General features: G+C 39.4%; 1 protein-coding gene across 3 annotated transcripts in view; it reads left to right on the forward strand.

The window, feature by feature from the left end:
- Positions 1–15,272, forward strand: part of MAGI3 (membrane associated guanylate kinase, WW and PDZ domain containing 3) — a 249,424-nt gene that overhangs the window by 187,266 nt on the left and 46,886 nt on the right. For all 3 annotated transcript variants that reach the window (XM_011285166.4, XM_045033309.1, XM_045033310.1), the window contains exons 7-8: positions 10,196–10,253; positions 14,434–14,528. In XM_011285166.4, the coding sequence (XP_011283468.2) occupies positions 10,196–10,253; positions 14,434–14,528 (153 nt within the window). The remainder of the gene's footprint in view (positions 1–10,195; positions 10,254–14,433; positions 14,529–15,272) is intronic.

Consider the following 15,272-nt stretch of genomic DNA (forward strand, 5'->3'; position numbering starts at 1 on the left):
AGTTTAAGATGTTTATTGTTTGCATTCGGCTAAAGGTTTAAGGTCTTCTAGAAAAACCTTAGTTTCTAAAACTTGCCCTTTTCCTTCCTAGTTTTCTGACCTCCAGAATGCAGCCATGTATTTAGGCTCTAACAGTTTCATTGCTGTACTTATCTATCTTCATTCAACTAAAATAATTAGTTGTTTAGGTTAAAAAGTTATCTTAAAAATACAACATCAGGAACCTGCTTTATACTCAACTCACCCCTTTCCTCTTAGGATGAAAGAGAGATTAAATTTTTAGCAAAAGCTATAAAAAGTATTGAGTGTTGATGTTATTTTGGAGCTTCAAGAAAGATAAAAGAGAATTATCAGCTCCACAATGAGAAAACAGTTGCAATTCGTGTATTGAAATAAGAAAAATCTTACTGCGGGAACAGGAGAGAAAGATAAATTCATGGGCCTTAGGACCAACCAGCTGCTTGATATGCCAGAAATGGTTTTTCCTTTTGAATCAGCTTTTGGGGAGAATGCTTTGGCTTCTAATCCAGAAAAATACGGTTAGGTCTTTCCTCTCTCAAAAGTAAATGAACTCATTTTCTCTTGACCCTCCCTCCTTCCAGTTCTCAACTATCCTTTTTACAACAACAAAAAATTATCTCTTCTTAAGGACTCCACCTTCTGTCTTCCTCTTTACTACTACAATATGCTGACTTCTTCCCCCTGCCTTTTCAGTGAAAGTGCTTGTCTTAAGGTCACCAGTAACTTCTGACTGCCAAATTTGAACGTCTCTTTTCAGCCTCTTTTGAACGACAGCTTTCCAGAGCATTTATTAGTATTGACCATGCTCTGCTCCCCTGTCTTTTTTGATATTCTTCCCCCTGCCAGTTGTTACTTTCTCCATCTGCTCCTTAAATGGCTAATACTCCTGATGTTCTGTTCTCTACCTTTTTCTTCTCACAATATATCCAGGTAATCTTGTCCACTGTCGTGGCTTTTAAATGCAATATCTCCCAAATCCTTCTCTTCTGTGTTTCTCTTTTGAGGACCAGGTCCCTGTTTCCCTGAGATGGTGAGATATTTCTGCCAGGATGTTCCGTAGGCCCCTCAAATGTGTTCCCTCCCAAATTGAGCTGAATCTTCTGTGTACCCTCCCTTCCTGCCCTCAACACTGACGTCACGTCCATGACCCCAAACCAGTTACCATCCTTAACTTTTTCCTCACCATATCTTCTTCATTTTTGTTCTATCAATTCTGACTTTTAAACACCCACCATCCTGAAAAAAAGCATAGAGGACAGCAGAGAATCTATTGCTACAGAGATCAAGGGACTAAGAAATAGTCATGAGGAGCTAAAAAATGCTATAAGCGAGGTGCAAAATAAAATGGAGGTGGCCATAGCACAGATTGAAGAAGCAGAGGAGAGAATAGGTGAATTAGAAGATAAAATTATGGAAAAAGAGGAAGCTGAGAAAAAGAGAGATAAAAAAATCCAGGAGTATGAGGGGAGAATTAGAGAATTAAGTGATTCAGTCAAATGGAACAATATCCGTATCATAGGAATTCCAGAAGAAGAAGAGAGAAAAAGGGGCTGAAGGTATACTTGAACAAATCATAGCTGAGAACTTCCCTGATCTGGGGAAACAAAAAGGCATTGAAGTCCAAGAGGCACAGAGAACTCCCTTCAGACATAACTTGAATCGATCTTCTGCACAACATATCATAGTGAAGCTGGCAAAATACAAGGATAAAGAGAAAATTTTGAAAGCAGCTAGGGATAAACAATCCCTAACTTACAAAGGTAGACACATAAGAGTAGTAGCATACCTATCTCCTGAAACTTGGCAAGCCAGAAAGGAATGGCAGGAAACCTTCAATGTGATGAACAGAAAAAATATGCATCTGAGAATCCTTCATCCAGCAAGTCTGTCATTCAGAATAGAAGGAGAGATAAAAGTTTTCCCAAGCAAACAAAAACTGAAGGAATTCATCACCACTAAACCAGCCCTACAAGAGATCCTAAGGGGGATTCTGTGAGTGAAATGTTGCAAGGACCACAAAGTACCAGAGACATCACCACAAGCATGAAACCTACAGACATCACAATGATTCTAAACCCATATCTTTCAGTAATAACACTGGATGTAAATGGACTAAATGCTCCAATCAAAAGACATAGGGTATCAGAATGGATAAAAAACCAAGACCCATCTATTTTCTGTCTACAAGAGACTCATTTTACACCTGAGGACACCTTCAGATTGAAAGTGAGGGGATGGAGAACTATCTATCATGCTACTGGAAGTCAAAAGAAAGCTGGCGTAGCCATACTTATATCAGACAAACTAGACTTTAAATTAAAGGCTGTAACAAGAGATGAAGAAGGGCATTATATAAAAATTACAGGATCTATCCATCAGGAAGAGCTAACAATTATACATGTCTATGTGCCGAATACGGGAGCCCCCAACTATATAAAACAATCACAAACATAGGCAACCTTATTGATAAGAATGTGGTAATTGCAGGGGGCTCTAATACCCCACTTACAGCAATGGATAGATCATCTAGACACAGGATCAATAAAGAAACAAAGGCCCTGAATGATACATTGGATCAGATGGACTTGACGGATATATTTAGAACTCTGCATCCCAAAGCAACAGAATATACTTTCTTCTCGAGTGCACATGGAACATTCTCCAAGATAGATCACATACTGGGTCACAAAACAGCCCTTCATAAGTATACAAGAATTGAGATTGTATCATGCACACTTTCAGACCACAATGCTATGAAGCTTGAAATCAACCACAGGAAAAAGTCTGGAAAACCTCCAAAAGCATGGAGGTTGGAGAACACCCTACTAAAGAATGAATGGGTCAACCAGGCAATTAGAGAAGAAATTTAAAAATATATGGAAACAAATGAAAATGAAAATACAACAATCCAAACGCTTTGGGATGTAGCGAAGGCAGTCCTGAGAGGAAAATACACTGCAATCCAGGCCTATCTCAAGAAACAAGAAAAATCCCAAATACAAAATCTAACAGCACACCTAAAGGAACTGAAGCAGAACAGCAAAGACACCCTAAACCCAGCAAAAGAAGAGAAATCATAAAGATCAGAGCAGAAATGAACAATATAGAATCTAAAAAAACTGTAGAGCAGATCAATGAAACCAAGAGTTGGTTTTTTGAAAAAATAAACAAAATTAATAAACCTCTAGCCAGGCTTCTCACAAAGAAAAGGAAGATGACCCAAATAGATAAAATCATGAATGAAAATGGAATTATTACAACCAATCCCTCAGAGATACAAGCAGTTATCAGGGAATACTATGAAAAATTATATGCCAACACACTGGACAACCTGGAAGAAATGGACAAATTCGTAAGCACCCACCCACTACCAAAACTCAAATAGGAAGAAATAGAAAACTTGAACAGACCCATGACGAGCGAAAAAATGGAATCAGTTATCAAAACACTCCCAACAAATAAGAGTCCAGGACCAGATAGCTTCCCTGAGGAATTCTACCAGACATTTAAAGCAGAGATAATACCTATCCTTCTCAAGCTGTTCCAAAAAATAGAAAGGGAAGGAAAACTTCCAGACTCATTCTATGAAGCTAGCATTACTTTGATTCCCAAAACAGACAGAGACCCAGCAAAAAAAAAAAAAAAAAAAAGAGAGAACTACAGGCCAATATCCCTGATGAATATGGATGCAAAAAATCTCAACAAGATACTAGCAAATCGAATTCAACAGCATATAAAAAGAATTATTCACCATGATCAAGTGGGATTCATTCCTGGGCTGCAGGGCTGGTTCAGCATTCGCAAATCAATCATTGTGATACATCACATTAATAAAAGAAAAGATAAGAACCATATGATCCTGTCAATTGATGCAGAAAAAGCATTTGACAAAATTCAGCATCCTTTCTTAATAAAAACCCTCGAGAAAGTCAGGATAGAAGGAACATACTTAAACATCATAAAAGCCATTTACGAAAAGCCCACAGCTAATGTCATCCTCAATGGGGAAAAACTGAGAGCTTCCCCCTGAGATCAGGTACACGACAGGGATGTTGCTTAACACAGTGTTGGAAGTTCTAGCATCAGCAATCAGACAACAAAAGGAAATCAAAGGCAAAGGAAATCTTGGCAAAGATGAAGTCAATCTTGCACTTTTTGCAGATGACATGATATTATACGTGGAAGACCTGATAGACTCCACCAAAAGTCTGCTAGAACTGATACATGAATTCAGCAAAGTCACAGGATACAAAATTAATGTACAGAAATCAGTTGCATTCTTCTACACTAATAATGAAGCAACACAAAGACAAAGAAACTGATCCATTCACAATTGCACCAAGAACCATAAAATACCTAGGAATAAACCTAACCAAAGATGTAAAAGATCTATATGCTGAAAACTATAGAAAGCTTATGAAGGAAGTTGAAGAAGATACAAAGAGATGGAAAAACATTCTGTGCTCATGGATTGGAAGAATAAATATTGTTAAAATGTCGATACTACACAAAAGAATCTACACATTCAGTGCAAGTCCCAATCAAAATTGCACCAGCATTCTTCTCGAAGCTAGAACAAGCTATCCTAAAATTTGTATGGAACCACAAAAGACCCCGAATAGCCAAAGTAATTTTGAAGAAGACCAAAGCGGGAGGCATCACAATCCCAGACTTTAGCCTTTACTACAAAGCTGTAATCATCAAGACAGCATGGTATTGGCACAAAAACAGACACATAGACCAATGGAATAGAATAGAGACTCCAGAAATGGACCCACAAAAGTATGGCCAACTCATCTTTGATAAAGCAGGAAAGAATATCCAATGGAAAAAAGACAGTCTCTTTAACAAATGGTGCTGGGAGAACTGGACAGCAACATGCAGAGAATGAAACTAGACCCCTTTCTTACACCATTCACAAAAATAAACTCAAAATGGATAAAGGACCTGAATGTGAGACAGGAAACCATCAAAACCCTAGAGGAGAAAGCAGGAAAAAACCTCTCTGACCTCAGCCGCAGCAATTTATTACTCGACACATATCCAAAGGCAAGGGAATTAAAAGCAAAAATGAACTATTGAGACCTCATGAAGATAAAAAGCTTCTGCACTGCAAAGGAAACAATCAACAAAACTAAAAGGCAACTAATGGAATGGGAAAAGATATTTGCAAATGACATATCAGACAAAGGGCTAGTATCCAAAATCTATAAAGAACTCACCAAACTCCACACCCGAAAACAATCCAGTGAAGAAATGGGCAAAAGACATGAATAGACACTTCTCTAAAGAAGACATCCAGATGGCCAACAGGCACATGAAAAGTTGCTCAATGTCACTCCTCATCAGGGAAATACAAATCAAAACCACACTCAGATATCACCTCACACCAGTCAGAGTGGCTAAAATGAACAAATCAGGAGACTATAGATGCTGGAGAGGATGTGGAGAAATTGGAGCCCTCTTGCACTGTTGGTGGGAATGGGAACTGTTGCTGCCACTCTGGAAAACAGTGTGGAGGTTCCTCAAAAAATTAAAAATAGATCTACCCTATGACCCAGCAATAGCAGTGCTAGGAATTTACCCAAGGGATACAGGAGTGCTGATGCATAGGGGCACTTGAACCCCAATGTTTATAGCAGCACTTTCAACAATAGCCAAATTATGGCAAGAGGCTAAATGTCCATCAACTGATGAATGGATAAAGAAATTGCAGTTTATATATGCAATTGCATACTACTTGGCAATGACAAAGAATGAAATATGGCCTTTTGTAGCAACGTGGATGGAACTAGAGAGTCTTATTCTAAGTGAAATATGTCATACAGAGAAAGACAGATACCATATGTTTTCACTCTTAGGTGGATCCTGAGAAACTTAAGAGATAGACATGGGGGAGGGGAAGAGGAAAAGAAAAGTTAGAGAGGGAGGGAGGCAAACCATAAGAGACTCTTAAAAACTGAGAATAAACTGAGGGTTGCAGGGGGGGTGAGAAGGAGGGGAAAGTGGGTGATGGGCATTGAGGAGGGCACCTGTTGGGATGAGCACTAGGTGTTGTATGGAAACCAATTTGACAATCAATTTCATATTAAAAAAATTAAGTAAATAAACACCTGCCATCTCTTGAGTGTCCATTGGTGCTGGGGAATGTACTAGGCAGTTTTTACATATGATTTCTCCCCTAAATGCCTCTAAATGGAAATTAATACCTCTCTCCTATTCCCACAGCTACTCTCATGGTAGGTATTCAATAAATATTTGTTAATGTATCGGTCTGATGCCAGAAGAGTCAATAACCTGGGCATCATCTTGGCCGCCTCCTGTCTTTTCCTCCTTCGATCTCATGTTAGTCTCTGAATCCTGTTACTTTGCCTTCTATGAAACATTCTCTCTCTCCATTCCTTCTACCACTGCCTTAGTTCCAGCCTTCATGGCTCCTTATCTAGGCTATTAACCATTTTCTAATTTGTCTGTCTTTATTCTCCACTCCATCGATTCCATCCTCTGTTACTGCGGCCCCATAATCTTTCTCAAATATGAACTTAATTTTGTTCCATTGTTATCTAAATAAAGATCAGAATCCTTAACATGGCCCTCAAGAAATGTGATTTGATGGTTGCTTATAGGATAAACACCTTGCACACAGCCTTCACTCCAGTCCTGTCAAATTATTTGTAATTACTGAAAATGCCACCCATTCTTAACCCCTCAGTGCTCTTTGATCTGTTGGAATGACCCCATTCTCTCCATTTCCAAATCATCCTTAAAGACTGCCCAAACATCACCCTCTTTTAGAAGACTTTCCTGGTAGCTACTCTTATGAGCCAATTGGTATCCTTCCACTGCACACCCCCAAAAAGCTAGTGTTTATCTTGATTATGTAATTTCTCTTCTCTCCTTCTCTGCTTAGACTGTGAACTTTTTGAGGTCAAGAACTGGGTTGTGTTTCTAATTATTTTTGCATAAGGAAGAAGGAAAGAGGAAGAGAGGGAAAGGGAAAAGAGGAAGTCAGTGAATTAATTGAGCCAGTGGATAGTGTATAAAATCGCTAAGTGTTTTAATTTTGCTTTTATTAACTTTATTTTAAATGGGCAAGTAATAACTGCTCCTTTATCTGCATTAAACTGCTCTGCAGAAAACTGGCTAAAGGTATCAGTAGTAAAGGTTTAAAACCATAACCAAAAGTAGCCCCAGAAGTGTGCCTGGGTAGCTCAGTCGGTTGAGCGTTCAACTCTTGATTTTGGCTCAGGTCATGATCCCAGGGTCGTGGGATTGAGTCCTGCGCTGGGCTTCATGCTGAGCACGGAGCCTACTTAAGATTCTCTCTCTCAGGGCATCTGGGTTGCTCAGTCAGTTAAGCATTTGACTTTGGCTCAGGTCACCATCTCGCAGTTTGTGAGTTCGAGCCCCACGTCGGGCTCTGTGCTGACGGCTCGGAGCCTGGATCCTGCTTCAGATTGTGTGTCTCCCTCTCTGTCTGCCCCTCTCACACTTACGCTCTGTGTGTCTGTCTGTCTCTCTCTCAAAAATAAACATCTAAAAAATTTTTCAAAAAAGATATTGTCTCCCTCCGCCCCTCTCCCCCGCTTACTCATATTCTCTCTCTCTCTCTCTCTCTCTCTCTCTCTCTCTCTCTCTCTCAAAATAAAAACAAATAAATAATAAAAAAGTAAGTCGGGGCGCCTAGGTGGCTCAGTCAATTAAACGTCCAACTCTTGGTCTCGGCTCAGGTCATGATCTCACAGTTCATGTGTTCAAGCCCTACATCGGGCTGTGTGCTGACAGTGTGGAGCCTACTTGGGATTCTTTGTCTCCCTGTCACTCTTCCCCTCACCTGCTGGCACCCTCACTCTCCCTCTGTCTCTGTCTCTGTCTCTGTCTCTGTCTCTCTCAAAAATAAACATAACAAAATTTTTTAAGTAAGTAACCCAGGAGATAAAGTACCAGTTTGTTTACTCTCCTAAAGAAAGGGCTGTGCTTTATCTGTTAGTTGCTAATTAAAATGCTGAATCAACTCCAGATTAACACTGAAATCTATTTATGTCGATCTTGTACCCGTATTAAGTATTAATACATTTTTTTGGCAAGTTGTTTAGATACCAAGTGGAATGTTTCAGCTCTGTCTACAGTTCTTGCAATTCTGCAAACTTTTCTAAAGACAAAGCATAAATCCAGCCATGGTGCAGTAATAGCACCCATCCTGACTCAGCACCATTCAGTTCCCGTGCTATTTCAAGAAACTTCCTATTAAAGAAAAAAAATCTCTTTCATGGAAGATCCTTAATGGTAATGCTTTGGTAATATTATGAAAGACCTTTTTTTTTATTTTATTTTTTACAGAATAAGCCAGCAAATACTCCTACCCATGTAACAGTTGCCTGGTATAAACTATCGTACCTACTTAATTGACAGTTATTTGCTGCATAGCTGTGGAAGATCAAAGCGAACTGAAGTGTGTCTAGTTCTTCTCGGCTGTTTTATTCTGTTTTCATACAGCCGTTTTCAACGATTCTCATCTTTTCCACCTCAGACATTTCAGCCAGGTCCTTCAAAGGAGAACCACAAAAACTCACCAAGCTTCAAAACCACCAATCAATATATATACACAGGCAGAAAAATAGGAGGGGGAAAGGGGATGAAGGTGATTCAGAGCTTTTCATCCAGAGGCTAGTCATCTAGTCTCTCCTTTTATTCTGAATGTGAAATAATTTTATTAGCATAATAGTCTGGATAGCTTGTCAGGTTCATTACAGTGAAATTTTTCCTTACAAAGTCCATGCATCAAAACTGCAGCTAAGTGATAAAGAATTAATAAATCTTTGGATATATTCTAAGCCTATTTGCTGTGTAGCATACGTCGTGTGTGTGTGTGTGTGTGTGTGTGTGTGTGTGTGTGTGTGTGTGTGTGTACACGCACATGTGTGTGTTTTGGCCTGGCAGAAGAACATTCTCAAAGAAATTGACAATAAAAGTACGGATCATCATAGTGTATAACTGGGTTTTTAAAAAACTCCCTCTTGCTGGGCTCCTACGTATAAACTGCTAGCATTAAAACCACCTGCTAGGAACATTCCTGCCAACTAAATCTGCGTCTCACTAATAAAATGATTCTTCAGAAGCTTTAACTAGGAAAACAGAGTGGAAAGGAAGAGGATTTTCTTCTTGACAGTTTCGGTCTCTATTGGAAATTTTTAATTTTTAATTTTTTATTTTAAGTATTATTTATTTATTTATTTATTTATTATTTTTTATTATTTTATTTTTTTTTTTTTTAAGTATCAGAAATTCAGCTACCTTTGGTTTTTCTGGTTATATTTTATTAGTTACCTGGGCTAAATAATACATAATAATCCTGCATAAGATATTCCTTTGTTACCAGACACAAATACGGATCCTACACAAGGAGCTGTGGTGGGTATTTTACATTTTCATTCAGAGACTCAAATTAATGCAAGAGAAAGTAGGTATTTTTCTTAGATTTTAAGGAAATCTGGATTGCCCACCTGCAATGGCAAAAATCCAAGGCTGGACTTTTTTTAGGGGGAGAAGTGGGTCAGAATAGTAGAAATCATTGACAAGTCGTATGTATAATAGTGAAAAATTGAACACGTAGCTGCTGCTTGTATTGAACTATAGGGTGTGACTTGCATCAGCATTATAAGCTGTCTATTTTTTTTTTAAGTTTATTTATCCAATTTGGGGGGGGGGGATGGAGAGGAGAGAGAGAGAGAGAGAGAGAGAGAGAGAGAGTCTCCACACTGCCAGTGGAACCCACGAGCCATGAGATCATGACCTGAGCCAGTTTAAGAGTTGAGCACTCACCCCACTGAGCCACCCAGGTGCCCCATTATAAAGCTGTTTAAATGAAAGATCCATACCAGATGATTTTTTAAATAATTAACATTTTTATGGCTTAGGATTCATGTGAACGCTTTTGAGTTGAATGTCCTCTTTTGTTCTGGGCTTCTAATTACCTGCTGAGACACTCACTAGCTATTGAAGAAGCCACTCGACTCAAACTGTGTTTGTTCTTTGAAAGTGAGTCCTCAGCTTTCTGTCGGTCTCCCAAATGTTAGCGTCACGAAATAAAAGACACTTCAATTCACTCGTGGTGAATTCTTTTCTGCTGGTTTGGAATCTGGCATTTTACTCCATTTCTCTTTTTAATTTACAGAACTTCCTTATGGCTGGGAGAAAATAGAGGACCCTCAGTATGGGACGTACTATGTCGAGTAAGTTTGTTACCGCAGTTACTATTCTCCCAAATGTTTTTCCCTCGTTATACAGCTTTAGGGAATACAGAATACAACACTTCATGCTTCTGCAGTCCAGCTTTCAAGGCTTTCCACTAGGGGAATTAGAAGGAGGGGCAGCAAGCATTTATCTCCGTGGTTCTGGGCTCCCCAAAAGTTGGCTTTGAAGTAAATAGAGTGAGAGGGCAGTTGCCAGGCTGACGAATAGCTGCAAGTGTTACTGTTACCACTACAGCCTCTAAGGAGAAAAGTAGTATATAGGAAACAGTGACATGAGGGCATGGACGAGATGAAACGTTAAGGTCACTTCCAACACTACAGCTATCTGGTCGCGAAGACAGGGAAAGGGCAGCGTGCCGTAACGATCCAAAGTTGGGGAGTACAGGATTAGGAGTGTACTGTCTCATAAGGAACTAATCCAGGAAAGCTTAGTATTCTTTTGAGGGGAAGAAAGTTGCCTCTTACACAGCTGCTATGGTTAAATTTAAACATAACTCCATGTAGGAGCTGAGCACAAACACCTGCCTGTGTTAGTCACAGAAATCAGGATAACATCAACATGCAGTGTTTCTTTCCCTTTTCTTAATTTAGCCAATTGCTCCCCTGTTATGACCGTTGGGATGGCTTTCTTTCCAGATGCTATAGGTAGAATTTTGAACTCCGGCAAATAATCGCGTCAGAAATGTTGCTATGTACCTCCCTATAGCTGTAGGCATATATACCTCCCAGTAGGTAGGAGTCTCAATCTACTGCCGAGGTGGTGAAGGCAGAATATCATTACCTGAAAAAATAGCAAAGAGGAGAATCTTCTAGTTTTATAATTGCCGATTACTGTTTCATCACTTTGTGGCGTAAACAAACGCCATTTCCTAGTATTTATCCCTAAAGTCAGTATCTCTGACTCCTGTTGTAATTTTCCTCTTTTTTTTTTAAATCAAATATAGTTGACACACAAGATTACAGTGGTTTCAAGTGTACGTCTAGTCTTTATTCTAATGTGTAGGTTGTTATATGAGTCACTGTGATTAGATATTTGGAATGATTTCTTAAGCTCTAACCTGTACCCTAAGAAAACGACTTTGACCTGTAGGTAGAGAACTTCACGATGTCGATACTTTGGTTCCTTCGGATGGCGATGCTAATTTTATTTTTGTTGTGTTATTTAATATCTCGCTGATATTATGGTGTGAAAAGTACACAGCGGCTCTTTCGTTTGTTTGGTTTTTTTCCCTAAAGCATATTTAGTTAAAGAAACCACCGCTTCTCGAGTCAAAGGACTATTTGAAGGCCAGCTGAAAGGTTTTGTGGGATGTTTCCCCCTAGCTGTTTGGTCTATTTACATTTGGCTTCAATAAACTATTAATTGCCATTGACACTGCTGAACAAATTTCTGCAATAATGATTCTCATTCTTTTATTGTCCATTCCAAGTAAATCTGAATACATGGTCAAGAGGTGAAAGTCATTTGCCTGTTATAAAATCTTGGGCTAAATGATCTGGTTCTCATTAGGCAAAGATACAACGTTGAAGCAACCTCAGGGCGAATCCCGAAGTGACCTGTTCCTAGTTGTCACAGAGCATGTGAAATAGCCTGAATTAGAAGCAAAAGCAGCAGCGACATGATTTTGGATGATTTGGTCCCAGAACCAGCTCATTTTACAGGAGGGTAATTTATTAGATTAAGAAAGAGCAGGCTGTGCTCAAGATGCACATTAGTATGGAGTCAGCTGAGCCATGGAGCGTGGCTTGATTCCCAGATTAGTTAGGTTTTGAATCCCGACCATAGTCATCTGCAGTGAGTTTACTGATGGAGATAAAAAGCTGTTACTTGAACGGCTACTCTTTGGCTCTCTCAGTTTGTCAAACCAGATGGCACAATGATTGCTCTTGGCAGGAGCCTTGTAGTAGTAACACCAACTGCAATGGCACTTTTTCTCTGCGAGTATTTATTTTCGGGGATGCGATTCTGAAATGGATTAATTTATTTTTGCAAATAAAATTGTTCCAGAAATCTAATGGCAGGCCTTCTATAAGAATGCTTACGTACTTAGAAACGTTGTTTCATAGTGTTGCGTTCAATGTCTTGATGCTCGTAGGTTTCCAAGTCAAAGTACTCATCTGCTTTAATATCTCAAATTCTTCATGAAAGAATACAGATTTTGTTTGTTGAGATGAGTTTTTTAAATCTACCTATTATACACAAAATTTTAATACGGATGAGATTCCAAGGTATCTATATATAATCATGCTTCTTTGCTCCCCTTCTTTAATTTTTCTGGTAATCTGTGATATTCTTCTCTCTTATTCCCCATAGCTAGTTATATGGAAAACAAAATCTGTTATATCTTAACAATATTATGGCTATAAGTAACCAAAAGAAAAGGAGGGCGTTTTTTTTTTTTTGTTTTTTGTTTTTTTTTTTTTTTACTTTTTTGTTTTGTTATTTGGGTAGCATTTTAATCTAAGTAGTTTAAGGTGACAGGTGCGATTACTCCCTTCGCTAGAATCTTACATCCTTTTGTCAAAGAATTTTCAGGAAAGGGATTATTCAGTTGAGTACTCCTCCCCTCCTTTCCCACACATTATGAAGAGTATAAATACAAATTGCTACTTCTTATGTTTTAATGCCTAGCTGGCAAAATGAGTCATTCCAGCTGATGATGTTAACGCAGGCCAGGGTTCATTCTAAACAGGTTCATTCTTTTCTGAGTGTCACTTTTGGTGGTTTTATTTTTTCAAGAATCTGTGACATGTCAGTACCCAACAAATAATGTTGAAAACAGTACTTAAGTTAACACCAAAGATCTTCATGTTCCCAGAGGGTTTAACAGTTAACTCACTGACCAGGGGTCCCCCTCGATAGGAAACAGAACCCTACTTTTAGTGAAGTTTACTTTTAGTGAAACCACCACCCAAAGAATTTCAGGTAGAACTTGCCATATTTAGACCCTGAAACGAAGTAACTACATCTGTTGCAGAGTTAATAATGTCCTAGAAGCCTGAATGACATAAAGTCAGTATACCTGACGAGTCCCTGCTGCCCTCTTCCATCAGCACCATTGATGCTCACAGATGGCAAAGTAATTATCCAAGTTGTATAACTGTTTCTGTGCAAATTTTGTAATATCCAGCCTATCGAAAAGCAGTCATAATCTGAGAGTCTCATGATTTGCTGTTTAATCGTTGGTAGTTGCTAATGCTACTTCTTGTTAAAATGGATTCTACCGGAAAGTGTGTATCATTTGGCTGAAATATATTTGTACCGTGGAAGTGCTAGAATGTAAACCCCACTGCTTCTGTATGAAACCTGTTGAAACAACTTTTGTACAGTAGTTGTGTTCTCACCCAGCTTCCACTTGACTGACTTTGCCAGACAAAACGGTGCTCTGCTCCCCCCCCCCCCCCCCCCCCCCCCCCCCCCCCCGCCTCCCCTCTCCCCGCCCCAGGGAAATGTACTTTTGCCCGCCATGCATTGACTGCTGTTGGCCAGCCGCTCTCCCTTGGTCTCCCCGTGGCTGTGTGCTTTCCACAGCAGTCGTGAATGTTCCTAAATCAGAAATACCAGTCAAATTTATATGTAATTACCTAATTATATTAATTATTACATAATTATGACAAAATTTAAGTGTGGCAAAGTTCTGTGATACAAATTGATACAAGCAAATCTCTCTCTTAGTTGCTCTGCTAAATTGATGTGGGTGAGTCAGTTGGAAAAATAATAGTAAGATTCTAGAAAGCTGCTGTACTCAGATTTCTCCAAAAGCGGCTTTATAGCTGCTTCGTCTTAACAAAACTTGAATTAAAATCCTCCTACCATTAACCGCTTTTTGGAAAATGAACTGATCCATTGCCAACCATTCTGATTGCATTAAATGTGAGGGCTTCTCCTACGGTTTTGAAAACTGTCACTGGCTCTGTGGGGTTCCTTGATTCAGAAGCTGGAGTGAATCCTCCAGCAGCTCTCACCCTAGGTGTCTTCCATGGGCCCTTCTTCAGTTGCCGGAACCATCTACCGTCTTTCAGCTTCTCTAAGTTCCGGAGTCTACAGATGCGTGTTTGCCCCTTAACCATATGGGGATGGAATGGAATAAGCGTCTATTTAAAAATGACGTAATTCTTTCTTCTTAAACTGAAATGCTTATTTTTCCACATTTTACAGTCACCTTAACCAGAAAACCCAGTTTGAAAATCCAGTGGAGGAAGCCAAACGGAAAAAGCAGTTAGGACAGGCTGATGCCGGGCCTTCAAAACCAGGTAGAACTTTTCCCTCAATCCTTTCTCCCGAGAATACCTTGTGAAATTTATTTATTGACTTAATGAAAGCGAGCTTGAACTTTTTATTGTTGGGGCTTTGAAGTGCAACAGAGAATGTCTCATTGTTATCACTGTAAACATGGGAATTATCTTAATAAAACATCTCAACATTTTGAGAGTCCTGCGACTTCTATGCTGCTTATATGGAAAGTGTGAAATTGTTGGTGGAAGCTGTTGCGTGGCTTTGTTACGGGTTTGAGGTTGCTGTGTGAAGATTGCATTGTTTCCCAGGGTTTCAGGCCGGGACAGTGTGAGATCTCTAATTCATGGTGAGCTTCTCCCAAGTTAACGCATAGGTCTGAGGTCTGTAACCATCCGGGATTCTTGGTGAACTGATATGAATAAATCCACTATATTATTTGCCTGTATCATTGATTTTCAGGTGGAATGGTAGGATATTAGTAATTCAAAATCATTTGGCGAACATTTAAAAAAAATTTTTTTTTAACGTTCATTTTTGAAAGAGAAAGACAGAATGCAAGTGGGGGATGGGCAGAGGGAGAGGGAGACACAGAATCCGAAGCAGGCTCCAGGCTCTGAGCTGTCAGCACAGAGCGCAATGAGGGACTTGAACCCACGAACTGTGAGATCATGACCTGAGCCAAAGTCAGACGCTTAACTGTCTGAGCCCCTGGGGGACATTTTTAAAATGCATAGAACCTGATATTTTGATGAGCCTAGCCA

This window comes from Felis catus, chromosome C1 (assembly GCF_018350175.1).
Source record: "Felis catus isolate Fca126 chromosome C1, F.catus_Fca126_mat1.0, whole genome shotgun sequence".
Taxonomy (NCBI): domain Eukaryota; kingdom Metazoa; phylum Chordata; class Mammalia; order Carnivora; family Felidae; genus Felis; species Felis catus.